General features: G+C 53.1%; 2 protein-coding genes across 2 annotated transcripts; one reads left to right on the forward strand and one right to left on the reverse strand.

Annotated features, from left to right (window-relative positions):
- Positions 1-107: 107 nt before the first annotated feature.
- On the reverse strand, positions 108-23,370 carry PELP1 (proline, glutamate and leucine rich protein 1; the record flags this gene model as incomplete). Its single annotated transcript, XM_083881576.1, has 18 exons — positions 108-200; positions 888-2,122; positions 2,273-2,321; positions 4,387-4,623; positions 5,761-5,940; positions 6,313-6,795; positions 7,387-7,537; positions 8,483-8,596; positions 10,176-10,264; positions 11,227-11,314; positions 12,529-12,658; positions 15,589-15,739; positions 16,203-16,262; positions 16,418-16,489; positions 18,007-18,156; positions 20,392-20,497; positions 21,425-21,483; positions 23,233-23,370. The coding sequence occupies 18 exons, from the start codon at positions 23,368-23,370 to the stop codon at positions 114-116; spliced, it is 3,579 nt and encodes a 1,192-aa protein (XP_083737702.1). The 3' UTR covers positions 108-113.
- Positions 23,371-24,438: 1,068 nt separating this feature from the next.
- MED11 (mediator complex subunit 11) lies at positions 24,439-26,509 on the forward strand. Its single transcript, XM_083881523.1, has 3 exons — positions 24,439-24,679; positions 25,202-25,332; positions 26,029-26,509. The coding sequence occupies exons 1-3, from the start codon at positions 24,595-24,597 to the stop codon at positions 26,164-26,166; spliced, it is 354 nt and encodes a 117-aa protein (XP_083737649.1). The 5' UTR covers positions 24,439-24,594; the 3' UTR covers positions 26,167-26,509.
- The last annotated feature ends 485 nt before the right edge of the window (positions 26,510-26,994 follow it).

Consider the following 26,994-nt stretch of genomic DNA (forward strand, 5'->3'; position numbering starts at 1 on the left):
TGCTCCAAGTGCAGAGCGCCCCCTGGCGGCGCGGAGGAGCAAATAATGAATTTGGGGAAAAGGGAAAGTTATTTTATTTATTGAGGGAATTTTGGGGTTTTTTGGGGGGGGGGTTACAGGGGGGTCTCGGGGGTTTTCTCGTCGTCGGGAGGGCAGTCGATGAAATCGGCCAACATGGTGGAGGTTTCGTCCTCCTGGTCCTGGGGAGGGATTTAGGAATGGAGACCCCTCCTCAAATATCCAAGTGGGAACCCAAAAATCTCCTCAAAACCACCAAATGGGACCCCAAATGCCCCCCAGGGACCCCCAAAATCCTTTCAGGACTCCCAAAATTCTCTCCAAATTCCCCATAACCCCCCCCAGGATCCTCCAAAATCCCCCCAGGACCCCCCAAATAATTATTGAGTCCCCAAAATCCTTTCAGGACCCCAAATTTCTCCTAAAATTGCCCCAAAATCCCCCCCAGGACCCCCCAAATCCCCCCCAGGACCCCCAAATCTTCCCACAAACACCAAAATTCCCCCCAGATTTCCCCCAAATTCCCCCCGGGACCCCTCAAACTTCTCTGAAGACCCAAAATCTCCCTCCAGGACCCCCCAAATCCCTCCAGGACCCTCTAAAATCCTTTCAGGACCCCAAATTTCTCCCAAAATTGCCCCAAAATCCCCCTCAGGACCCCTCAAATCACCCCGGGACTCCAAAATCTCCCCCAAAACAACAAAATTTCCCCCAAAACCTCCCAAATTTCTCTCAAGACCCCAAAATCTCCCTCCAGGACCCCCCAGATTCCCCCGGGACCCCCCAAAATCCTTCCAGGACCCCAAATTTCTCCCAAAATCCCCCCCAGGACCCCTCAAATCATTTCAGGACCCCCCTCCCCCCGTTACCTGCGGGGGGTCCCGGGGGGGCTCCGGGGGCTCCTCCTGCAGCGCTGGGGGAGGGGCGGGCCCGGGGGGGGAGGGGCAGGGCTGGGGGGGTGGGGGAGGGGAAGGGGGCGCGGCCTCCAGAGCGGGTGGGGGAGGGGCGGGCGGGGTTTCGGGGGGGTGGGGGAGGGGCTGTGGGGAAGGGCTGTGGGGAGGGGGCGGCTCGGGGTGGGGGAGGGGCGGTTCTGCTTCTTCTTCCTCCACTTTCCCCTCCCCCATTTTTATTTCTTCCTCCTCCTCCTCCTCGGGGGGGCGGGGCGGGGGTGGGGGAGGGGCGGGCGGGGTCTCCTCCACCTCCAGCAGCAGCAGCGCCCCTCCCCCACCCCCTTCGGCCGGCCCCTCCCCCCCTTCCTCCTCCTCCTCCCCTTCCTCCTCCGACAGCCCCTCCCCCTCCTCCTCAAACTCCTCCTCTTCCTCCTCAAATTCCTCCTCCTCCTCTTCCTCATCCTCAAACTCCTCCTCCTCTTCCTCCTCCTCCTCAAAAAACTCTTCCTCATCCTCCTCTTCTTCCTCTTCCTCCCCAAATTCTTCCTCGTCCTCCTCCTCCTCCTCCTCGCTGCTGTTGATGTTGATCACGGCCGGCCCCTCCCCCTCCCCCAGCGCGTCCTGCCCCTCCCCCACCCTGGGCTGGGGGCTCCCCGCCCCTCCCCCACCCTCAGCACCCCCCCCATCGTTATTATTATTATTATTATCCCGCCCCTCCCCCATCATTTTTTCTCCATCTTTTTCTTTCGGAATTTCCTCCCCTTCCTGCCCCTCCCCCCCCTCCCCTTTCCGGGGGGTCTCGGGGGCCGCGGGGGGGGTGGGGGGAGGGGGTGGGGGAGGCGGTGGGGGAGGGGGAGGAGGAGGAGCCGCCACCCCTCCCCCACCCACCCCCCCCAACTTTTCGGGTGAAATTTGGGCTTTTTTGGGCACGATCACCACGGAATCGTCCGAGTCGCTCTCCAGGGAAATCTCCACGTCCGAATTCTCCTCCCGCTCGTAGTGAACGAACACGGGGCGCCGGGGCCGCGCCCCTCCCCCCACCCCGCCCTGCAGCCCCCCGAACACCGGGAGACCCCCCGGGAGCCCCTCCCCCACCGCGGGGGGCGGGGGGAGGGGCGGGGCCGCGGCGCGAGGAGGGGGAGGGGCTTGATGCGGATGTTGTTGTTGTTGTTGTTGTTGTCGCCCCTCCCCCATCTCATCGTCATCCTCCTCCCCTCCCCCACGGGAAAAGGGGGAGGGGTTGGGGGGTGGGGGGAGGGGGCGGAATGGGGGAGGGTCGGATGGGGGTGGGGGAGGGGCGGCAGGGGGTTGTTGTTGTTGTTGTTGGGGTGGGGGAGGGGCGCTCAGGGGGGGTCCCCAAGGACGGGCCAGAGCGTTGGCGACCACCAGGAACTCCGAGCACTGAGAGGACACCTGGGGACGGGGGAGAAATAGGGGAGGGGGCGTCAGGGGGGGTTTCGGGGGTCCTGGGGGAGATTGAGGGGGATTTGGGGGGTCCTGGAGGGGTTTGGGGGGGGTCCTGGAGGGAATTGGGGGCAGTTTGGGGGGTCCTGGGGAGGTTTGGGGGGTCCTGAGGGGGGTTAGGGGGGTCCTGGGGGGGGTTTGGGGGGTCCTGGGGAGGTTTGGGGGGTCCTGAGGGGGGTTAGGGGGGTCCTGGGGAGGTTTGGGGGGTCCTGGGGGGGTTTGGGGGGTCCTGAGGGGGGTTAGGGGGGTCCTGGGGGGGGTTTGGGGGGTCCTGAGGGGGGTTAGGGGGGTCCTGGGGAGGTTTGGGGGGTCCTGAGGGGTGTTCTGAGGGTCAGGGGAGGATTTTGGGGGGGATTTGGGGGCAGTTTGGGGGGTCCTGGAGGGGATTTGGGGGGAAATTGAGGAAGTTTCAGGGGTCCTGGGGGGAGTTTGGGGAGTTATGGGGAGATTTTGGGGGGGCTGGGAGGGAATTTGCGGGGAATTGAGGGGGATTTGGGGGTCCTGGGGGGGATTTGGGGGGAATTGAGGGAGTTTGGGCAGGATTTGGGGGGTCCTGAGGGTGATCTGGTGGATCCTGGGGGGAATTTCAGGATATTTTAGGGATAATTTTAGGATATTTCACGGATGGTTTCAGGATGTTTTGGGGATAATTTCAGCATAATTTGGGGATATTTTGGGGATAATTTGGCAATAATTTGGGGGATAATTTAGGGATAATTTCAGGATTTTTGGGGATAATTTAGAGATAATTTGGGAATATTTTGGCGATATTTGGGGGATATTTTCACAGGGATTTTTACAATATTTTGGGGATAATTTGGGGATATTTTAGGGATATTGTGGGGATAATTTCAGGATATTTTGGGGATATTTTTGTGATATATTTGGGATAACTGGGGGTTATTTTAGGGATAATTTGGGAATATTTTGGGGATATTCCCAGGATATTTTGGGAATATTTGGGGGACAATTTCAGGATATTTTAGGGACATTTCAAGGACATTTTAGGGATATTTTTGGGGTGTCTCACCTGCACATCGGGGTCCCTCTGGCCCTGCCCAAAGGCCCTCAGGGCACAGGGCAGGGGGGGCACAGCCCCGGGGGGAATTTTGGGATAATTTGGGAACAATTTGGGGATATTTTTGTGATAAATTTGAGATATTTTGGTGATAATTTTAGGATATTTTAGGGATATTTTGGGAATATTTGGGGGATAATTTCAGTGGGATTTCCGGAACAATTTGGGGATATTTTGGGGGTATTTTCACCAAGATTTTTGGGATATTTTAGGGATATTTGGGAGATATTCTGGGGATAATCTGGTGATATTTGGGGATAATTTCAGAATATTTTAGGAATAATTTGGGGATATTTTGGGGATAATTTCAGGATATTTTGGGGATAATTCCAGCATATTTTTGGGATATTCTCAGGATAAATTCAGGATATTTTTGGGATATTTGGGGGATAAGTTCAGGATAAATTCAGGATATTTTGGGGATATTCTCAGGATAAATTCAGGACATTTTAGGGATATTTTGGGGTGTCTCACCTGCACATCGGGGTCCCTCTGGCCCTGCCCAAAGGCTCTCAGGGCACAGGGCAGGGGGGGCACAGCCCCGGGGGGGGGAATTTGGGGATATTTTTGTGATATTTTTGTGATAAATCTGAGATATTTTGGGGGTATTTTTACAGGGATTTTTACAATATTTTAGGGATAATTTGGGGATAATTTCAGGATAATTTGACGATATTTTCAGGATATTTTAGGGATGATTTGGCGGTATTTCGGGGATAATTTTTGGGGATATTTTCACAGGTATTTCTATGATATTTTGGGGATAATTTAGGGATAATTTGAGGACAACTGCAGGATAATTTGGGAATATTTTGACAATATTTGGGGAATAATTTGGTGATAATTTCAGTGTAATTTAGGAATATTTTGGGTATAATTTGGGGATGTTTTGGGGGTATTTTCACAGGGATTTTGACAATGTTTGGGGTGTCTCACCTGCACATCGGGGTCCCTCTGGCCCTGCCCGAAGGCTCTCAGGGCACAGGGCAGGGGGGGCACAGCCCCGGGGGGGGCTCCCAGCAGCAGCCCCAGCACGGCCCCATAGAGCCCCCCCCGGCACCGGGGGCTGCTGTAGGGAGACCCCAGACCCGGGGGGGACCCCAAAACCCCCTCGGGGGGAGCCCAGGCCTGGGGCAGCCGCAGCGCCAGCGGCAGCAGCAGCTCCTGGAGACGCTGCAAAGCAGGGGAAAATTGGATTTATTAGAGAAATTTGGGGGGAAAAATGGGAAATTGGGGTGAGAAATTAAAAATTGGGGGGAAAAAGTGGAATTTGGGGTGGAAATGGGGCGAGAAAATGAGAAATTGGGGGGAAAAATGGGAAATTGGGGGGTTAATTAGTGAAATTGGGGGTTAATTAGTGAAATTGGGGGAGAAAAGTGGAATTTGGGGGGGGGAAATGGGAAATTTGGGCGGAAAATGGGGAATTTGGGGGGAAAATTGGGGAATAAATTAAGTGAAAATGGGTGAGGAATTGAAAATTGAGGGATTAATTAGTGAAAACGAGGGGAAAGTGAAATTTGGGGGGAAAAAAAGTAAAATTTGGAAGTAGAAAATGGGAAAAAGTGAAATTTGGGGGAGAAAATGGAAAATTGGGGGAAAAAAGTGAAATTTGGGGGGGGAAAAAGTGGAATTTGGGGTGAGAAATAGAGTGAGAAAGGGGGAAATTGGGGGAGAAAAGTGAAATTTTGGGTGAAAATGATGTGAGAAAATGGGAAATTGGGGGTTAATTAGTGAAATTTGGGGAAAAAGGGGAAATTGGGGGATAAAATACTGAAATTTGGGTGAAAAATAACAAATTGGGGAATAAATAGGGTGAAAAACTGGAAATTGGGGAATAAAGCCAGTGAGAAATTAAAAATTGGGGTGAGAAACTGAAACCTGGGGTGAGGAATCAAAAACTGGGGGGTTTGGGGCACAAAAATTGGGTCAAAATCCCCCCCAAAATCCACCCAAACCTCCCCAAATCCCCCTAAAAGTTCTCGAAATCCCCCTGAAATCCCAAAATCCCCCCGAAATTTCTTCCAAACACCCCCAAACCCCACAAAATCTCCCCAAAATTCCCTTAAAATCCCTTCCAAAGCCCCTCAAATCTCCCAAAATTACCCAAATCTCCCCCCAAATCATCACAAATTCCCCCAAATCTTCTCCAGAGCCACCAAAATCCCCCAAAAATGCCAAAATTCCCCCCCAAATCCTCAAATTTCTCCCTCAAATTTCCCTAAATCTCCCCAAATCCCCCCAAAATCTCCCCCAAATCTTCCCAAATTCCCCAAAATTTTCTAAAATTTCCCCCAAATCCCCCCAGCTCACCCTGTGTGTCTCCTCCTTGATGAGGGGTCCCCCCGTGAGGAGGATCCTGCGAAGGGCTGGGGGGGAACCCCAACATTTGGGGGGGAAAAAGGTCAATTTTGGGGACCCCTCCCCAATTCCTGACCCTTCCTGGGGGATCTTGGGGGTCTCAGGGGGATTTTGGGGGGTCCTGAGAGGGATTTTGGGGGAAATTTTGGGGATTTTGGGGGTCACAGGGGGGATTACGGGGGTCGCAGGGGGATTTGGGGGATCCTGGAGGGATTTTGGGGGGTCCAGAGGGATTTTGGGGGGTCCTGGGGGGAATTTGGGGGTCTCAGGGGGGATTTTGGGGGGTCCTGGGTGGATTTTGGGGATTTTTGGGGCCGTTTTCGGGGTGATTTGGGGGATTTTTGGGGCCATTTTTGGGGCCATTTTTTGGCAGTTTTGGGGCTGTTTTGGGCCAATTTTGGGGTGGTTTTGGGGGTTTTTGGGACCTTTTTGGGGCAGTTTTGGGGTGATTTTGAGGCCATTTTTGAGGCCATTTTTGGGGCCATTTTTGAGGCCATTTTTGGGGCCATTTCTGGGGCCATTTTGGGGCTGTTTTTGGGCTGGTTTTGGGGCTGATTTTGGGGCCATTTTTGGGCCAATTTTGGGGGTTTTCGGGCCATTTTGGGGGTGATTTTGGGTGTTTTTGGGGTTTTTTGGGGTGTCAAGTTGATTCCCGGGGTGTTTGGGGCCATTTTTGGGGCAATTTTGGTGTTTTTGGGGCCATTTTTGGGGTTTTTGGGGTGCTGAGTTGATTTCTGGGGTGTTTGGGGCCATTTTTGGGGCAATTTTTGTGTTTTTGGGGCCATTTTTGGGGTTTTTGGGGGTGCTGAGTTGATTCCCGGGGTGTTTTGGGGTGTTTTGGGGGGTTTTTGGGGCTTTACCTGCCAGGGCAGCAGCGCAGGTGTCGCTGTTGGCCGCGGGTTCCCCTTTCCTGTGCAGGGGGAGCCCCTCGGGACCCTCCCCCAGTTTGGGCCTTTTGGGGGCGCTGGGTTTGGGCTCCGCCCGCAGCTGCAAAAAAATCCGGGGTCAGGGGGAATTTTGGGGGGATTTTGGGGGGGGTCAGGGGGATTTTGGGGGGTAAGGGGGGATTTTGGGGAGATTTGGGAGGGATTTGGGCTATTTTGGGCTATTTTGGGCAGTTTTTGGGGCAGGTTTAGGGCAGTTTTAGAGCAATTTTGGAGCAGTTTTGGGTCAATTTTGGATCAATTTTGGGTCAGTTTTTGGGATGGTTTTGGGTCAGTTTTTGGGATGGTTTTGAGGCAATTTTGGGTCAGTTTTGGGTCAATTTTGGGTCAATTTTGGGTCAGTTTTAGGGCAGTTTTGGGACAGTTTTCGGTCAATTTTGTGACAGTTTTTGGGTTGATTTTGGGGCTGTTTTGGGGTGATTTTTAGGGTGGTTTTGGGGTGATTTTGGGTCAATTTTGGGTCAGTTTTTAGGGCAATTTTGGGCCAGTTTTGAGCCAGTTTCGGGACGATTTTGGGTCAGTTTTTAGGGAAGTTTTGGGTCAATTTTGGGGCTGTTTTGGGACAGTTTTTGGAACAATTTTGGGTCATTTTTGGGGTGATTTTTAGAACGATTTTGGGTCAGTTTTGGGTCACCTTGGCCCCCTCGCTGGGGGGGCTGATGTCACTGATGAGATGGGCCAGCAGGACCTCGCTGGGGGTCCCGGGGCCCTGCAGGACCCCCGAGGCCGCCCCGGCCACCTGCACCCACAGCTCCAGAACCTGGTACAGACGGGTCCTCACCGCCCTGGGGAGGGGAAAAACGGGGTCAGGGACCCCAAAAATGGGATCAGGGACCTCAAAAACCCTAAAAATGGGGTCAAGACCTCCGAAAATGGGATCAGGAATGCTAAAAATGGGGTCAGGGCCCCCAAAAATGGGGTGAGGGATCCCAAAAACTCCAAAAACAGGGTCAGGATCCCCGAAAATGGGATCAGGGAGCCCAAAAATGGGTTTAGAGACCCCAGAAAGAGGATCAGGGACCCCAAAAAACAAAAAAAAATGGGGTTAGGGAGCCCAAAAATGGGGTCAGGAACCTCAAAAATGGGATCAGAGACCCCGAAAATGGGGTCAAGGACCCCAAAAATGGGCTCAGGGTCCCCAAAAACCCCAAAACTCCCCTTGGGGTTTGGTCTTTTTCCCATTTTTTTGGCTGTTTTCCCCATTTCTGAGTAATTTTTCCCCATTTCTGTCAGTTTTTTCCCATTTTTCATGGGATTTTTCCCATTTCTGTCAGTTTCTTTGCCCAGTCCAGGGTTGTTTTCCCCATTTCTGGGTCATTTTCCCCCGTTTTTCTTGGGTTTTCCCCCATTTCTGTCACTTTTTTCCCATTTCTGTCAGTTTTTCCCCATTCCTGTGTCATTTTTCCCCATTTCTGTCAGTTTTTCCCCATTTTTCATGATTTTTTTTCCCGTTTCTGGCAGTTTTTTTCCACTTTTCCTTTTTTTTTTTCCCATTTCCTGAGTATTTTTCCCCATTTTTGTCAGTTTTTCCCCATTTCTGGCCATTTTTCATGGGTTTTCTCCCCATTTCTCTCAGTTTTTTCCCATTTTTCACGTTTTTTTCCCTGTTTTTGGCCATTTTTCCCCCATTTCTGGCCATTTTTTGTGGGTTTTTCCCAATTTCTGTCACTTTTTTCCCGTTTTTCACAGTTTTTTTCCCGTTTTTGGCCAGTTTTGCCCCGTTTCTGTACCCGAAGGGTCTCTCCTGGCCCGGGGGAAGGTCCCTGGGGCCGCTCCAGGAGCTCAAAACCTGCGGGAAGAGTCGCCCCAGGAGGGACCCCCAACGCACCAGCCGCGCCCCACACCTGGAAAAACACAAAAAAATCCAAAATTCCATCAGAATTCACCCAAAACCCCCGAAAATTCCATCAGAATTCAGCCAAAATTCCATCAGGATCCACCCAAAAATCCCAAAATTCCATCAGAATTCATAAAAAAACCCCAAAATTCCATCAGAATTCGCCAAAAAAACCCTAAAATTCCATCAGAATTCACCCAAAATCCCCCCAGGAGGGACCCCCAATGGACCAACCGTGCCCCACACCTGGAAAATCATTAAAAAATCCAAAATTCCATCAGAATTCACCCAACATTCCATCAGGATTCCAAAAAAAAAATCCCCAAATTCCATCACAATTCCCCAAAAAAATCACCTGAAACTGCCCCAAATTTACCCAAAACCTCACAAAACTCCACCTGGAATTCCCAAAAATCCCCAAAATTCCAACAGAATTCCCCCAAAAAATCCACCCAAAACGGCCCCAGTCCCTCCCAGTCCCCTCCCAGTTTATCCCAGTCCCTCCCAATCCCCTCCCAGTCCATCCCAGTATAACCCAGACCCCTCCCAGTCCCTCCCAGTTTATCCCAGTTTATCCCAGTCCCTCCCAATCCCCTCCCAGTCCCCCCAGTCCCTCCCAGTCCCTCCCAGTCCCTCCCAGTAACTCCCAGTGCCCCCCAAATCCTCTCCCAGTCCCTCCCAGTATAACCCAATCCTTTCCCAGTCCCTCCCACTCCATCCCAATATAACCCAGTCTCCCCCAGTCCCTCCCAGTTCCCTCCCAATCCCTTCCCAGTCTCCTCCCAGTATAACCCAGTATAACCCAATCCCCTCCCAGTCCCTCCCAATATAACCATGTCCCCTCCCAGTCCCTCCCAGTCCATCCCAGTATAACCCAGTCCCCTCCCAGTTTGTCCCAGTGCATGCCAGTCTATTCCAGAATAACCCAATATAACTCAATCCCCTCCCAGTATAACCCAGTCCATCCCAACCCCCTCCCAGTAACTCCCAGTTTATCCCAGTCCCTCCCAATCTCCTCCCAGTTTGTCCCAGTCCATCCGAAACCCCTCCCAGTCCATCCCAGTAACTCCCAGTCCCCCCCAAATCCTCTCCCAGTCCATCCCAGTGTCCCCAAACCCCCTCCCAGTCCATCCCAGTATAACCCAATCCCTTCCCAGTCCATCCCAGTCCCCTCCCAGTTTGTCCCAGTCCCCCCAGTCCCTCCCAGTCCCCCCCAGTCCCTCCCAGTCCCCCCCAGTATAACCCAATCCCTTCCCAGTCCATCCCAGTCCCCTCCCAGTTTATCCCAGTCCCTCCCAGTCCCCCCAGTCCCCCCAGTCCCTCCCAGTCCCTCCCAGTAACTCCCAGTTTATCCCAGTCCCCCCCAATCCCCTCCCAGTCCCTCCCAGTATAACCCAGTCTCCTCCCACTCCCTCCCAGTAACTCCCAGTTTATCCCAGTCCCTCCCAGTCCCTCCCAGTCCCCCCCAGTCTCTCCCAGTCCCTCCCAGTCCCTCTCAGTCCCCTCCCAGTCCCCCCCAGTCCCCTCCCAGTCTCTCCCAGTATAACCCAGTCCCTCCCAGTCCCCCCCAGTCCCCCCAGTCTCACGCCAGCAGCAGCGCCCCCAGCACGTCCAGCACGTCCAGGTGCACCTGGGGCAGGAGCAGCCCCCGCAGGGGCCCCTCCCCAAACCAGTTCTGGGGGTGACAAAAACCAGTAAGGACCAGTATAAACCAGTATGGACCAGTACAAACCATTATAAACCGGTATGGAGTGGAATAAACCGGTTTAAAATGGGATAAAGTGGTTTAAATTGGGATAAACCGGTTTAAATCACAATAAACGAAAATAAACCCGACCAGTATAAACCAGTATGGACCAGTATGAACCAGTAAGAACCAGTAGAAACCATTATAAACCAGTTTGGACTACAATAAACCGGTTTAAATTGGGATAAACCAGCTCCAAGTGGAATAAAGAGGTTTTTAGGGATTTTGGGATGATTTTGGGTTTTTTGGGGATGGATTTCAGGGTGATTTTGAGGGTTTTTTTGGGATATATTTTGGGGTGATTTTTGGGAATTTTTGGGGCATTTTTGGGGCAATTTTGAGGTTTTTGGGGATGGATTTTTAGGGCGATTTTGGGGTTTTTTGGGACTGATTTTTGGGCCGATTTTGGAGATTTTTTGGGGTGGATTTGGGGTGGAATTTGGGGAAATTTGGGATGGATTTTTGAGTGTTCTGGGGGATTTTTGGGTGGATTTTGGAGTTTTTTTAGGGATGGATTTTTGGGCTTTTTGGGGATGGATTTTTGGGGTAATTTTGGGTTTTTTGGGGATGGATTTTGGGGTGATTTTTGGTTTTTTTGGGGGCGATTTTTGGGTTTTTTGGGATGGATTTGGGGGGAATTTTGGGGTCTTTTGAGGATGGATTTTTGGGGATTTTGGGGATTTTTTTGGTGCAATTTTGGGGATTTTTGGGATGGATTTTTGGGGTGATTTGGGTTTTTTTGGGGGCAATTTTGGGCTTTTTTGGGATGGATTTTTGGGGTGATTTTGGGGTTTTTTCAGGGATGGATTTTGGGGCAATTTTGGGGATTTTTTTGGTGCAATTTTGGGGTTTTTTGGTACAATTTTGGGCTGTTTTGGGGTGACACTCACCAGGCTCTTGGTGGTGACGTTGAGGGCGCGACAAACGAGATCCAAAATGTCCTGAACTGGGACCGTCACTGGGGCCACAAAATCCTTACTGGGAACCACAGAAACGTTACTGGGGGGGACTGGGAAGGGGCTGGGAGGGACTGGGGGGGACTGGGACAAACTGGGACAAACTGGGATGGACTGGGAGGGACTGGGAGGGAATTGGGAGGAACTGGGTTATACTGGGTTATACTGGGAGGAACTGGGATGGACTGGGATGAACTGGGATGGACTGGGAGGGACTGGGAGGGACTGGGAGGGAACTGGGACAAACTGGGATAAACTGGGATGGACTGGGAGTGGACTGGGTTATACTGGGAGGGATTGGGAGGGGACTGGGATGAACTGGGAGTGACTGGGATGGGACTGGGAAGTGTCAGGAAGGAACTGGGATGGACTGGGAGATGTTGGGAGGGGACTGGGACAAACTGGGAGGGGACTGGGATGGGATTTTGGGGGGACTGGGTTATACTGGGAGGGGATTGGGGTATACTGGGATGGACTGGGAGGGACTGGGAGGGACTGGGATGGACTGGGAGATGTTGGGAGGGGACTGGGATGGACTGGGAGGGACTGGGATGGACTGGGAAGTGTCAGGAAGGAACTGGGAGGGAACTGGGAGGGGTTTGGGGTTTTCCAGGGAGGATTTTGGGGTGAAATTTGGGGATTTTTGTTCCCCAGGGAAGGTTTTGGGGTGGAATTTTGGGGTTTTGGGGCTCCCAGGGGGATTTTGGGGATTTTTGGGGTAAAATTTGGGGGGTTTTGGGGTTCCTGGCTGGATGTGAGAGGGAATTTTGGGGTTTTTGGGTTGGAATTTATGGATTTTCGGGTGGAATTTGGGGATTTTCGGGCGGATTTTGGGGGGGATTTTTGGGGTTTTGGGTTCAGGGGGATTTTGGGGTGAATTTTGGGGGTTTTGGCACCTGAGGAGGAGCCTGAGGACTCGGCAGAGCCCCGAAAATCTCGAGTGCAGGGTCAGGACCCCCAGGGGGGATTTTGGGGTGGAATTTGGGGATTTTGGGGAGGATTTTGATGGGGATTTCAGAGTATTGGGGATTTTGGGACTCCCAAGGTGGATTTTGGGGTAAAATTTGGGGTTTTTTGGGGCTCCTGGTTGGATGTGAGGCAGAATTTTGGGGTTTTTGAGGTGAAATTTGGAGATTTTGGGGTGGATTTTGACGGGGATTTTGGGGATTTTTGGGGGGATTTTTGGGGTTTTGGGTTCAGGGGGATTTTGGGGTGAATTTTGGGGGGTTTTGGCACCTGAGGAGGAGCCTGAGGACTCGGCAGAGCCCCGAGAATCTCGAGTGCAGGGTCAGGACCCCCCCGGCGTCCCCGTCCTGGGGGGGCGGCAGCAGCAGCTCCACCCCGGGACCCTCATAGGGGAGGGGGTCTGGGGGGCAGAAAACCACAAAATTAAACCCAAAATCAACACCAAAATCAACCCCCAACCCCCCCAAATCAACCCCAAAACCTCCCAAATTAATTTCGAAATTAAGCCCAAAATTAACCCCAAAATCCCCAAAATTAATCCCAAAATTAACCCCAAAACCTCCAAAAATAATTCTGAAATTAGTCCTGAAATTAACCCTAAAAAACCCCAAAATTAACCTCGAAATTAAGCCCCAAACCCCCAAAATTAGCCCCAAAATTAACACTAAAATTAACCCATAAAACCCCCAAAATTAACTCCAAAATTAAGTCCAAAACCCCCAAAATTAATTCCAAATTTAAACCGAAAATAAACCCCAACCTCCACAAAATCAACCCCAAAATTAACCCCAAAATCCCCAAAATTAATCCTAAAATTAACCCTAAAATTAAGCCCAAAATTAACCCCCAAAACCCCAAAATTAACCCCTAAATTAATGCCAAAATTAGTCCAAAATTAACCCCAAAACCCCCCGAACTAACCCCCAAGTTAACTCCAAACCTCCCAAATTTAACCCCAAAATTAACCCCCAAAACAACCCTAAAATTAACCCCAAAATCCCCCAACTTAATTTCAAAATTAATCCCAAAATTAACCCCAAAGTCCCCAAAAATAACCCCAAAAATTATCCCCAAACTTAACCCCAAAACCCCCAAATTAACCTCAAAACTAACGCCAAAATAACCCCCAAAAATTAACCCCAAAATCAACCCCAAAAACTCTCAGGTCCCTTTAACAACCCATTAAAACCCCAAATGATCCTAAATCCCCCCTAAACCCCCCAAATCCCCCTCAAATCACCCCAAATCCCCTCTAAACCATCCCAAGCCTCCCCAAAATGATCCCAAATCTCTCCAGGACCCCCTAAATCCCCCCAAACCACCCCAAATCCCCCCAAAACTACCCTAAATCCCCCTAAATCCCCCCCAAATGACCCCAAATCCCTTTTGACAGCCCCCAAACCACCCCAAATCCCCTCTGAACCATCCACAAACCCCTTTAAACCTCCCCAAATCCCCCAAAATTACCCCAAACCACCCCAAATCCCCCCCTAAATCTCCTCAGGACCCCCCAAATCTCCCCTAGACCTCCCAAATCCTCCCCAAACCCCCTAAACCCCCCAAATTCCCCCTAAACCACCCCAAATTCCCTCAAAACCATCCCAAACCTCCCTGAAGTGACCCCAACCCCCCCCAAACACCCTCGAATTCCCCTAAAACCACCCCAAATTCCTTCCAAATGAACCTAAATCCCCCCCAAAGACCCCAAATCCCCCAAAATGACCCCGAATAGCCCCCCAAAATCACCCCTCAACCTCCTTAGGACCCCCCAAACCTCCCCTAAACCTCCCAAATCCCCCTCAAATGATCCAAAACCACCCCAAATCCCCCCTAAAGAGCCTCCAAACCTCCCCTAAACCACCCCAAATCCCCCCCAAATGATCCAAAAACACCCCAAATTCCCTCCAAATGATCCCAAATCCCCCCAAACTTCTCCAGGACCCCCCAAATCCCCCCCAGAGCCCCATACCTGTCTCACATCCCTCGAACAGGGCCCCCAGGAGGGAGTGGAGGGTGGCCAGGACCCCCCAAATCCCCCTAAACCCCTCAAATCCCCCCCAAATGACCCCAAATCCCCCCTATACCCCCCAAATCCCCCCCGAATGATCCCAAATCCCCCCAAATTTCCCCAAATCACCTCTAAACCATCCCAAGCCTCCCCAAAATGATCCCAAATCTCTCCAGGACCCCCCAAATCCCCCCAAACCACCCCAAATCCCCCCCCCAAATGAGTCTAAATGACCCCAAATCCCCCCAAAATGATCCCAAATCCCCCCAAACGACCCCAAATTTCTCCAGGACCCCCCAAATCCCCCCCAGACCCCCATACCTGTCTCACATCCCTCGAACAGGGCCCCCAGGAGGGAGTGGAGGGTGGCCAGGACCCCCCAAATCCCCCTAAACCCCTCAAATCCCCCCCAAATGACCCCAAATCCCCCCTATACCCCCCAAATCCCCCCCGAATGATCCCAAATCCCCCCAAATTTCCCCAAATCACCTCTAAACCATCCCAAGCCTCCCCAAAATGATCCCAAATCTCTCCAGGACCCCCCAAATCCCCCCAAACCACCCCAAATCCCCCCCCCAAATGAGTCTAAATGACCCCAAATCCCCCCAAAATGATCCCAAATCCCCCCAAACGACCCCAAATTTCTCCAGGACCCCCCAAATCCCCCCCAGACCCCCATACCTGTCTCACATCCCTCGAACAGGGCCCCCAGGAGGGAGTGGAGGGTGGCCAGGACCCCCCAGATCCCCCCTAAACCACCCCAAATCCCCCCAAATCCCCCCTAAACCACCTCAAATACCCTCAAATGACCCCAAATCCCCCCAAATTTCCCCAAATCACCTCTAAACCATCCCAAGCCTCCCCAAAATGATCCCAAATCCCTCCAGGACCCCCCAAATCCCCCCAAACCACCCCAAATCCCCCCCCCAAATGAGTCTAAATGACCCCAAATCCCCCCAAAATGATCCCAAATCCCCCCAAACGACCCCAAATTTCTCCAGGACCCCCCAAATCCCCCCCAGAGCCCTCACCTGTCTCACAGCCCTCGAACAGGGCCCCCAGGAGGGATTGGAGGGTGGCCAGGACCCCCCAGATCCCCCCTAAACCACCCCAAATCCCCCCTAAACCACCTCAAATACCCTCAAATGACCCCAAATCCCCCCAAATTTCCCCAAATCCCCTCTAAACCATCCCAAGCCTCCCCAAAATGATCCCAAATCCCTTCAGGACCCCCCAAATCCCCCCAAAATGACCCCAAATCCCCCCCAAATTTCTCCAGGATCCCCCAAATCCCCCCCAAATCCCCCCCCAGACCCCCATACCTGTCTCACAGCCCTCGAAAAGGGCCCCCAGGAGGGAGTGGAGGGTGGCCAGGACCCCCTGGAGCTGCTGGTGCCAACACTCGGTGTGTCTGAGCCCCTGGGAGAACCCCCTGCCCAGGGCTGGCAGCAGGGCATAGCACTCACAGGCCAGCTGGAACCCAAAAAACACAGTCAAGGACCCCAAAAATGGGTCTGGGACCCCCAAATTCTGATTCAGGACCCCCAAAAATGGGTCTGGGACCCTCAAATTCTGATTCAGGACCCCCCAAAACCCCCAGAACGGCTCCAAATCCCCATAAAACGGCCCCAAATAAACCCCAAAAATTCACAAAAAAATCCCAAACCACCCAAAACCCCAAAAAATTCACCAAAAAAACCACAAACCTCCCCAAAAAAACCCCCAAAAATTCACAAAAAAAGCCGCAAAAATTCACAAAAAAACCCCAAAACCACACAAAAAATTCACAAAAAACCCATCAAAACCACCGAAAAAATCCCCAGAAATTCACAAAAAAATCCCTAAAATTCACAAAAATTCCCCCAAAAAACCCCAAAATCCCCCCAAAATTCCTAAAAAACCCAAAATTCCCCCAAAAATCCCCCAAATTTCTGACCTGCTGCAGCCTGGGGCTGTCGCTGTCGATTCGGGACAGAAAATGCGCCGCCAATTTCCCCTAAAAAAATGACAAAAAAACCCAAATTTTTGGGATTTTTGGGGCGTCTCGTGGCAGGGGAGGGTCCCAGGAGTGGAGACCCCTCCCCAAATTCCCCCCAAATCCAGGAGGGGGTTTGGGGACCCCCCAAAATCCCCCAAATTTGGGGTCCTGACCCTCATGGAGCCGCAGGCGCCGGGGTAGAACGAGAGGCACGACTTGATCCCCTCCAGGGTGGAGAGTTCACACTGAGGGGGGGAAACAGGGCTGGGACCCCTCCCCAAATTACCCGAGACCCCTCCCCAGATTACCTGAGACCCCTCCCCAAATTAGCCCCAACCCCCGAATTCCTGAGACTCCGAAATTCCCAAAAAATCCAAAAATTCCCCCTTAAAAATCACCCAAATTGCCCCAAATCCCACCTGAGAACTCGAATTGAGGAGGGGGGAAAACCCCTGAGACCCCTCCCCAAATTATCCCTGAGACCCCTCCCCAAATTACCTGACACCCCCAAAACCATCCCCAAATTTTTGAGGTCCCGAAATCCCCAAAAATCCCAAAATTCTCCCTGAAAAATCACCCAAATTGCCCCAAATCCCACCTGAGAACTCGAATTGAGGAGGGGGAAAACCCCTGAGACCCCTCCCCAAATTATCCCTGAGACCCCTCCCCAAATTATCTGAGACCCCTCCCCAAATTAGCTCCAACCCCCGAATTCCTGAGACCCCAAAATCCCCCAAAAATCCCAAAATTTCCCATCAAAAATCACCCAAATTCTCCCCAAATCCCCTCCAGGGTGGAGAGTTCACACTGAGGGGGGAAAAACAGGGCTGGGACCCCTCCCCAAATTACCCGAGACCCCTCCCCAAATTAGCTCCAACCCCCGAATTCCTGAGACCCCAAAATCCCCCAAAAATCCCAAAATTTCCCATCAAAAGTCACCCAAATTGCCCCAAAATCCCACCTGAGAACTAAAAATGAGGAGGGGGAAACACCCTGAGACCCCCCCCCCAAATTATCCCTGAGACCCCTCCCCAAATTAGCCCCAACCCCGAATTCCTGAGACCCCAAAATCCCCCAAAAGTCCCAAATTTCCTCCTTAAAAATCCCCCAAAATCCCCTCCAGGGTGGAGAGTTCACACTGAGGGGGGAAAAACAGGGCTGAGACCCCTCCCCAAATTACCTGAGACTCCCCGAAGCCCCCAGACCCATTTGGAGCCCCCAGACCCACTTTAACCCCTTTTAAACTCCTTTTATCCCTGTTTTAACCCCATTTTTTTCCCATTTTATCCAATTTTCTCCCCGATTTTTTCCCCCAGGACCCCCGTAACCCCCCCAAACCCACCCCCCAAAGCCCCCTGACCCATTTCAATACCCCCAGACCCATTTCAGCAGCCCCAGACCCATTTTAACCCCTTTTAGCCCATTTTAAACTCCATTAACCCTTTTTATCCCCCTTTTCACCCCTTGTATCCCATTTTTCCATGATTTTCACCACTAAAGCCCCCAAACCCTTGTCCCCGAAGCCCCCAGACCCATTTCAATGCCCCCAGCCCCATTTTAATTCCTTTTAGCCCCTTTTAAACCCTTTTTAGCTCCTTTTAAACTCCACTTAACCCCATTTCTTCACATTATAACCCCGTTTTTTCCCATTTTCATCCCATTTTTTCACATTTTATCCCATTTTCTCCCCGATTTTTTCCCCCAGGACCCCCATAACCCCCCCAAAACCTGCCCCCCGAAGCCCCCAGCCCCATTTTCAGACCTCGGGGCGCAGGGCCAGGAGGGAGGTGAGGATCCCGGGGATGTGGTTGGTGCCGATGTCCCGCGCCAGCTCCGGCAGCTGCGCCGAGAACCGCAACAGCTCCCGCAGCACCGACACCCCCAGCGCCACCGTGGGGGCCGGGTCCTGCGACTGGGGGGCACAAAAACCCTCAGGACCCCTCCCCTAATTCATAGAGACCCCCCTGAAATTGTCCCGGGTGAAATCGCCCAAAAAATCACCGAAAAATCGCCAAAAAAATGACGGAAATTGGTCAAATTTTGGGTCCGGGACATCCCAAAACATCCCCAGGGACTTTTTGGGGAGGGGTCCTGCAACTGGGGGGCACAAAAACCCTCAGGACCCCTCCTCTAATTCATAGAGAGCCCCCTGGAATTGTCCCGGGTGAAATCGCCAAAAAAATCCCCCAAAAAATGACGAAAATGGGTCAAATTTTGGGTCTAAAACACCCCCAGGGGCTTTTTGGGGAGGGGTCCTGCAACTGGGGGGCACAAAATCCATCAGGACCCCTCCCCAAATTCATAGAGACCCCCCTGAAATTGTCCCGGGTGAAATCACCAAAAAAATCGCTGAAAAATCACCGAAAAAAATGACGAAAATTGGTCAAATTTTGGGTCTGAAACACCCCAAAACACCCCCAGGGGCTTTTTGGGGAGGGGTCCTGAGGGATTTTGTTCTCCCCCAGTCCCAGGACCCCTCCCCAGATTCGTACAGACCCCCCTGAAATTGTCCCGATCAAAATCACCAAAAAAATCGCTGAAAAAATGATGAAAATTGCAAAAATAAAGGTGAAAATCGGTCAAATTTTGGGTCGGAAACACCTCAAGGGGCTTTTTGGGGAGGGGTCCTGCAACTGGGGGGCACAAAATACCTCAGGACCCCTCCCCAAATTCATGGGGAGGCTCCCAAAATTGTCCCAGATGAAATAGGCCAAAAAATCCCTGAAAAATTGCATGAAAATGGTGAAAATGGGTCAAATTTTGGGTCTGGAACATCCCCGGGGGTTTTTGGGGAGGGGTCCTGGGACTGGGGGGCACAAAATCCATCAGGACCCCTCCCCTAATTCCTGGGGACCCCCCTGAAATTGTCCCGGGTGAAATCGCCCAAAAAATCAACGAAAAATCGCCAAAAAAATTACAAAAATGGGTCAAATTTTGGGTCCGGGACATCCCAAAACACCCCCAGGGGCTTTTTGGGGAGGGGTCCTGAGGGATTTTGGGGTCCTCCAGTCCCAGGACCCCTCCCCTAATTCATGGGGAGGCTCCCAAAATTGTCCCGGTTGAAATCGCCAAAAAAATCCCCCAAAAAATGACGAAAATGGGTCAAATTTTGGGTCTGAAACACCTCCAGGGAAATTTTGGGGAGGGGTCCTGCAACTGAGAGACCCCAAAGATGGTCAGGACCCCTCCCCTAATTCATGGGGAGGCTCCAAAAATTGTCCCAGATGAAATCGCCAAAAGATCCCTGAAAAAATGACGAAAAAATGACAAATCGCAAAAAAAAAAGGTGAAAATGGGTCAAAAATAGGGTCCAAAACACCCCCAGGGGCATTTTGGGGAGGGGTCCTGGGACTGGGGGGCACAAAATCCATCAGGACCCCTCCCCTAATTCCTGGGGCCCCCCCTGAAATTGTCCTGGTTGAAATGGCCCAAAAAATCCCCGAAAAAAGGATGAAAATTGCCCCAAAAATGGTGAAAATCGGTCAAAAATTTGGTCTAAAACACCCCCAGGTGTGTCCCAAGTCCCCTCAGGTGTCCCCAGGTGTGTCCCAGGTGTATTTTTGGGTGTCCCAGGTGTGTCTCAGGTGTCCCCAGGTGCATTTTTGGGTGTCCCCAGGTCCTCCCAGGTGTGTCCCAGGTATGTCGCAGGTGTATTTTTTGGTGTCCCAGATATATTTTGAGTGTCCCAGGTGTGTCCCAGGTGCGGTTTTGGGTGTCCCCAGGTGTATTTTTGGGTGTCCCCAGGTATATTTTGGGTGTCCCAGGTGTGTCCCAGGTGTGTTTCAGGTCCTCCCAGGTGTGTCCCAGGTGTATTTTTGGGTCCCCTCAGGTGTCCTGGGTGTGTCTCAGGTATCCCCAGGTGTATGTTTGGGTGTCCGCAGGTGTGCCCCAGGTGTATTTTGAGTGTCCCAGGTGTCCCCAGGTGTGTCCCAGGTGTGTCCCAGGTGTATCTCAGGTATCCCCAGGTGTCCCACGTGTGTCCCAGGTGTGTCCCAGGTGTATTTTGGCTGTCCCAGCTGTCCCAAGTGTGTCCCAGGTGTCCCCAGGTATATTTTTGGGTGCCCCAGGTGTATTTTTTGGTGTCCCAGGTATATTTTGGCTGTCCCAGGTGTCCCCAGGTGTATTTCGGCTGTCCCAGGTGTGTCACCTGTAGCAGGTGCTGCAGGAGGCGGAGCCAGCCCAGGCAGTGCTGCTGAAAGGCCTCCGTGGGGCTCTCGGTGACCAGCAGGGACAGCAGGCACAGCCCCTCGAACCTGCAACGCCATTGGCTGAGCGGGGACACGCCCACCCAGCCCTGCCCCGTGCACTGATTGGCTGCTCTGAGCTTCAAACCCCGCCCACTTTTCCTTATAAGGGAAACCCAACACAGGGTGGGGCTCACACATAAAAACTGATTGGGTGAGGTGAAGCCACGCCCACCCCAGTCCTTCCCACAGCCCTGATTGGCTGCTGGGAGCTTTAAACTCCACCCACTTCTCCTTATTAGGGCAGCTCAGCACAGGGCAGGGTTTAATCATAAACTCTGATTGGCTGAGATGAAGCCACACCCACCCCAGTCCTGCCCACAGCCCTGATTGGCTGCTGGGAGCATCAAACCCCACCCACTTTTCCTTATTAGGGCAGCTCAGCACAGGGCTGGGTTTAATCATAAACTCTGATTGGCTGAGATGAAGCCACACCCACCCCAGTCCTGCCCAATGCCATGATTGGCTGCTGGGAGCTCAAAACCCCGCCCACTTTTCCTTATAAGAGCAGCTCAGAAGAGGGTGGGGCTCACAGGTGGAGTCTGATTGGCTGGGATGAAGCCACGCCCACCCCACACCCAGCAGCCAATCACAGACAAGCCCCACCCACCATAATTAGCCATGCAGCAAAGGAAACACCTGATTGGCTGCCCAAAGCCCCATCCATAATAAATGAGCCAATCAGGGGGTTTAAAAGCCACACCCTCCCCTCCTGATTGGCTGTCCCACCTCCAGAGATAAACCTCCCCTGATTGGCTCCTGCACATCCAATGGCAGCCCAGAGAATGAGTCTCATTGGCCGCCAAACCAGCCACGCCCCCATGCTGTGCTCCCATTGGCTGATCCTCAGCCCTGCCCCTCCCACAGCATCAGCCAATGGGAAAGCAGCAGGGGGCAGGCCCTGCGCTGTGATTGGCTGTTGGAGCTGTCACTCACCGAGTCTTCATGGAGCCCAGGCGGGCGCTGGTGACACCGAGGAGACCCCCGAGGGCAGCCTGGGGGGACAGCGGTCACTCAGGGGTCAGCTGGGGTCACCCAGGGGTCACTCAGGGGTCAGCCGGGGGTCAGGGGTCACCCAGGGATCACCCAAGGGTCAGCTGGGGGTCAGGGGTCACCCAGGGATCACCCAAGGGTCAGCTGGGGGTCAGGGGTCACTCAGGGGTCAGCTGGGGTCACTCAGGGGTCAGGGGTCACCCAGGGATCACCCAAGGGTCAGCTGGGGGTCAGGGGTCACCCAGGGATCACCCAAGGGTCAGCTGGGGGTCAGGGGTCACTCAGGGGTCAGCTGGGGTCACTCAGGGGTCAGGGGTCACCCAGGGATCACCCAAGGGTCAGCTGGGGGTCAGGGGTCACTCAAGGGTCAGCTAGTGGTCACTCAAGGGTCACTCAGGTGTCAGCCAGGGGTCAGGGGTCACCCAGAGGTCAGTCGGGGGTCACACAGGGGTCACTCAGGGGTCAGAGGTCATCTGGGGGTCACTCAGTGGTCACTAAAGGGTCACTCAGGGGACATCAAATGCTCTCCATGGGTCACTCCGGGGTCAAAGGTCAAGGGGGAGTTTCTACAACTCACAATGGGAGAGGGGTCCCAGTTTTAGGGAGGAATTCCCCAGTTTTGAGGGAAGATCCACAATTTCTTAGAGGATTTCCCAGTTTTTGGGAGAATTCCCAACCCCTGAGGGGATCCCAGTTTTGGGAGGGGGATCCCAATTTTTGGGCAGGTCCCAATCCCTGAGGGGATCCCGGCGTTTGGGGGAGATTCCAGATTTTTGGGAAGGATCCCAATTTTGGGAGGAATTCCCGTTTTTTTGGGAAGGGTCCCAGTTTTCAGAAAGGTCCCGATCCCTGAGGGGCTCCTGATTTTTGTGGGATGTCCCGATTCGTGAGGGGGATCCGGGTTTTTTAGGGGAGATTCCCAATTTTTTGGAGGAATTCCCAGGTTTTGGGAGGATTTTCTGGTTTTGGGGGAGATTCCCAATTTTTGGGAAGGATCCTGGTTCTTTTGGAAGGTCCCAGTCTTTGAAAAGGCCCCGATCCTTGAGGGGATCCCAGTTTTTTGGGAAGGATCCTGGTTTTTTGGGAAGGTCTCAGTTTTTGGGAATGTCCCAATCCCTGAGGGGACCCCAATTTTTGGGAGGGTCCCGATCCCTGAGGGGATTCCCTGGTTTTTCAGAAGGATCCTGGTTTTTTTGAGGGGATTCCCGGTTTTTTTTGAGGGGATTCCCGTTTTTTGAGGGAATTCCCGGTTTTTTTGAGGGAGATCCCGGTTTTTTGAGGGGGATTCCGGTCTCTGGGAAGTCCTGATCCCTGAGGGGACCCCGAATTTTCCCTCAAATCCCTGAGGGGAGATCGCACTCCCTGAGGGAATTCACGGTTGTTTTGGGAAAGATCCCGTTTTTTGGGGGAAAGATCCCGGTTTTTTGAGGGGAATCCCAGTTTTTTGAGGTGATTCACGGTCTTTAGGAAGGTCCCGACCCCTCAGGGATCTCCCTCCACCTCCTGAGGGGGGATCGCTCTCCCTCAGGCGGGGCCGCCATTCCTGAGGGGATTCTCGGTTTTTTAGGAAAGATTCCGGTTTTTTAGGGAAGATTCCTGATTTTTAGGGGATTCTCCGGTCTTTGGGAGGATTCCCGGACTTTAGGAGCGCCCCGACCCCTGAGGAGGAATCGCTCTCCCTGAGGCGGCCCCGCCATCCCTGAGGGGGTTCGGGGATATTCCCCCTCCCTTTGCCCCCCCCCGGGCGGTACCTGAGTCCCGGCGCTGTCGCGGAGGCCCCTCACGATCCCCGGGATCGCCCGGCGGTTCGGGGGCAGCGCCGACAGCGCCGAGAGCGCCTCGAGCAGCGGCGCGGCCGGAGGGGCCCGCGGGGCCGCCACCGCCGCCATGGCCGCTCCTTCCCCGGCGCGCCGCGGTGACGTCACTGCGCGGGAAGAATGGGCTGAGCATTTACCGGCGCATGGTGGTGACGTCACAGCGCGGGAAAAATGAGAGGCGGGGCTTAGCGTGAGGGGGAGTGGGCGGGGCTTCGGGGCGGTGATAAAAAATTAAATAAAAGCTGCGGATTGGGTTAAATCAGGTATTTAAAAGGGGATAAAAGGTGGGACTTGGGTTGAATCAGGTCTATAAAAGGTAATAAAAGGTCAGGTTTAAACTAAATCAGGTATTTAACGGGAAATAAAAGGTGGGGCTTGAGAGAAATCAGGTCTATAAAAGGAGATAAAAGGTGGAGCTCGGCTTGAATTAGGTCTATAAAAGGGAATAAAGAGCGCGGTTTGGATTAAATCAGGTATTTAAAAGGGAATAAAAGGTGGGAATTGAGTTGAATTAGGTCTATAAAAGGAAACAAAAGGCGCGGGTTGGGTTAAATCAGGTATTTAAAAGGAAATAAAAGGTGGAGCTTGGGTTGAATCAGGTCTATAAAAGGAAATAAAAGGTGGAACTTGGGCTACAAAAGGAAATAAAAGCCGCGGATTGGATTAAATCGGGTCTATAAAAGCGAATAAAAGGCGCGGTTTGGGTTAAATCAGGTCTTTAAAAGGAAATAAAAGGTGGGACTTGGGTTGAATTAGGTCTATAAAAGAGAATAAAGGCGCGGATTGGGTTGGACCAGGTATTTAAAAGGGATAAAAGGGGGGACTGGGGTTTAATCAAGTCCATAAAAGAATAAAAGGTGAGACTTGGGTTGAATCAGGTCTATAAAAGGGAATTAAAGGCGGGGCTTGGATTAAATCAGGTCTATAAAAGGAAATAAAAGGTGAGGCTTGGGTTGGATCTGATATTTAAAAGGAAATAAAAGGCGTGGTTTGGATTAAATCAGGTATTTAAAGAGAATAAAAGGTAGGGCTTGGGTTGAATCTGGTATTTAAAAGGAAATAAACAATTTTAATGGATCTAGGAGTGATTTTGAGGCTATTTTGGAGGATTTTGAGCTGGTTTATGATATTTTCCAGCCTCGGAGGAGCCCAAACCATCGAGACGCCGCTGCGGAAGCGGCGCCACCACCAAGTTCCGGCCAGAGCGGCCCCTGAGCGGCCACTTCCGGTGACGTCAGGCGGTCCCCGCGCTGCCATTGGCTGAGAGAACCGGAAGTGGAGCGGACAGGAGGCAGCATGGCGGGGTTCGGGGTGGCCAACGAGCGGCTCCGGGCGCTGGAGGAGCTGGAGCGGGAAATCGGCGTCTCCCTGCAGAGCGCGGGTGGGCGGGGCCTCCAGAAAGGGGCGGGGCTTGCGGGGAAGGGGCGGGTCCGCATTGGTTGTGGAGAGCGGGCGGGCGGGGCCTCCATAAAGGGGCGGGGCCTGAGGGAAAAGGGCGGGGGCGCCGTTGTTGTAAAGGGCGGGGAGGCACTTCCGGGTTTAAGGTGGGCGGAGCTTATTTGTTGCCGTGGTGATAGTGGGCGTGGCGCTGGGCTATGATTGGTGGAGCTGAAAGTGGGCGGGGCTTGATGGGTGGGGCTTAAGGGGTGTGGCCTAATTGGGGTGTGGTGAATTAAGGGGCGTGGTCAGAGGCCAGGGGGACCAATGGGAGAGCCCGAAATGGGGTCAGAGGTCAGGGGGAGGGGTCTCAGGTGTGTCCCCAGGCGTGTCCCCAGGTGTCCCTAGGTGTGTCCCCAGGTGTGTCCCTGGTCCCCCAGGTGTGACAGGTGTGTCCCCAGGTGTGCCCCCAGGTATGTCAGGGTGTGTCCCAGGTGTGCCCAGGTGTGACCAGGTGTGTTTTCAGGCTCGGTGATCCTGGAGCTGTCCAAGGAGAAGCCCCAGGAGCGACACCTGGACCGTCAGGCCGCTCAGTTCGGCGCCGCCGTGGCCAAGGTGGAGGCCGAGCTCTCAGCCCAGATCCGATACCTGACACAGGTGAGGCCTGGGCGGGGCTGGGGGGGTCCCCAGGTGGAGTTTGGGGTGTCCCCAAGTGGGTTTTGGGGGATTTTGGATGGTCTCAGGTGGGTTTGGGGTATCCCCAGGTGGATTTTGGGCTCTCAGGTGCGTCCTTTACCTGTCCAGGTGGGATTTGGGGTTTCCCAGGTGGGATTTGGGGTTTTAGGGGTTTCCCAGGTGGGATTTGGGGCTCTCTCAGGTGTGTCTCTCACCTGCCCAGGTGGGTTTGGGGTTTCCCAGGTGGGATTTGGGGCTCTCTCAGGTGTGTCTCTCACCTGCCCAGGTGGGTTTGGGGTTTCCCAGGTGGGATTTGGGGTTTTAGGGGTTTCCCAGGTGGGATTGGGGCTCTCTCAGGTGTGTCTCTCACCTGCCCAGGTGGGTTTGGGGTGGCCTGGGTGGGATTTGGGGGTCCCCAGGTGGGTTTTGGGGGGTTTTGGATGGTCTCAGGTGGGTTTGGGGTTTCCCAGGTGGGATTTGGGGTTTTAGGGGTTTCCCAGGTGGGATTTGGGGCTCTCTCAGGTGTGTCTCTCACCTGCCCAGGTAGGATTTGGGGTTTCCCAGGTGGGATTTGGGGTTTCCCAGGTGGGATTTGGGGTTTTAGGGGTTTCCCAGGTGGGATTTGGGTATTTTTGGGGTGTTTTCAGGCTCTCTCAGGTGTGTCTCTCACCTGCCCAGGTGGCCACGGGGCAGCCCCACGAGGGCTCGAGTTACGCCGCCCGCAAGAGCTGCCAGCTGGCCCTGAACCGCCTGGACTACGCCCGACGGCGCCTGGGGGAGCTGGCCCGGGCCTGCGAGGCCATGCTGGAGCCCTGACACACCTGGGACACCTGGGCACACCTGGGACACACCTGGGACACACCTGGGATACACCTGGAGCAGCCTCGGGACAGAAAAATGCAAAAAAATTGGATTTTTGGGGGATTTTTTGGGGGTTTTGGGAGGATGTTATTGGGATGCAACACCTTTGGGATGTCGCTGAGAGACTTTGGGTTCACCTGGGCACACCTGGGTACACACCTGGAGCAGAAAAATGCAGAAAATTTGGCCTTTTTTTGGAATTTTTTTGGACTTTTTTTGGATTTTTTTGGGGTTTTTTTAAATTTTTTTGGGGTGCGAGACCTTGGGGATGTCGCTGAGAGACTTTGGGGACACCTGGGGACACACCTGGACACACCTGGGGCACACCTGGGACACACCTGGGCACACCTGGACACACCTGGGGCACACCTGGGACACACCTGGGCACACCTGGACACACCTGGAGCAGCCTCGAAACAGAAAAATGGGGAAAAAAAAATCGATTTTTTGGGAGTTTTTTTGGAGGATTTTATTGGGGTGCGACACCTTGGGGACATCTCTGAGAGATTCTGGACACACCTGGGGATACCTGGACACACCTGGAGCAGAAATTTTGGGAGTCTTGGGGGAGTTTGGGGTGTCCTGGAGGGGATTTTGAGGTTCCTGGAGGGATTTTTGGGGGGTTTCGGGAGGATTTTGGGGGTCCCAGGGGGTTTGGAGGGTCCTGGAGGGAATTTTGGGTCCCTGGGGAGGATTTTGGGGGTCCTGGGGGGGGGTTTTGGGGTCCCCAAACCCCCCAAATTTCGGTTTCTGTTTCATTCCCGGGCGGGGTTTCCCAGCACT

This window comes from Zosterops lateralis (assembly GCF_965231275.1).
Source record: "Zosterops lateralis genome assembly, chromosome: 34".
NCBI classification, from domain to species: Eukaryota; Metazoa; Chordata; class Aves; order Passeriformes; family Zosteropidae; genus Zosterops; species Zosterops lateralis.

What these genes read in the sequence shown, in the direction of transcription:
- MED11 (XM_083881523.1), top strand. Translation starts at nt 24,595, where the DNA reads ATGGCGGGGTTCGGGGTGGCCAACGAGCGGCTCCGGGCGCTGGAGGAG. An exon ending in CGTCTCCCTGCAGAGCGCGG is followed by an intron (nt 24,680 to 25,201) that starts GTGGGCGGGGCC and finishes GTGTGTTTTCAG; the next exon opens with GCTCGGTGATCCTGGAGCTG. An exon ending in AGATCCGATACCTGACACAG is followed by an intron (nt 25,333 to 26,028) that starts GTGAGGCCTGGG and finishes TCACCTGCCCAG; the next exon opens with GTGGCCACGGGGCAGCCCCA.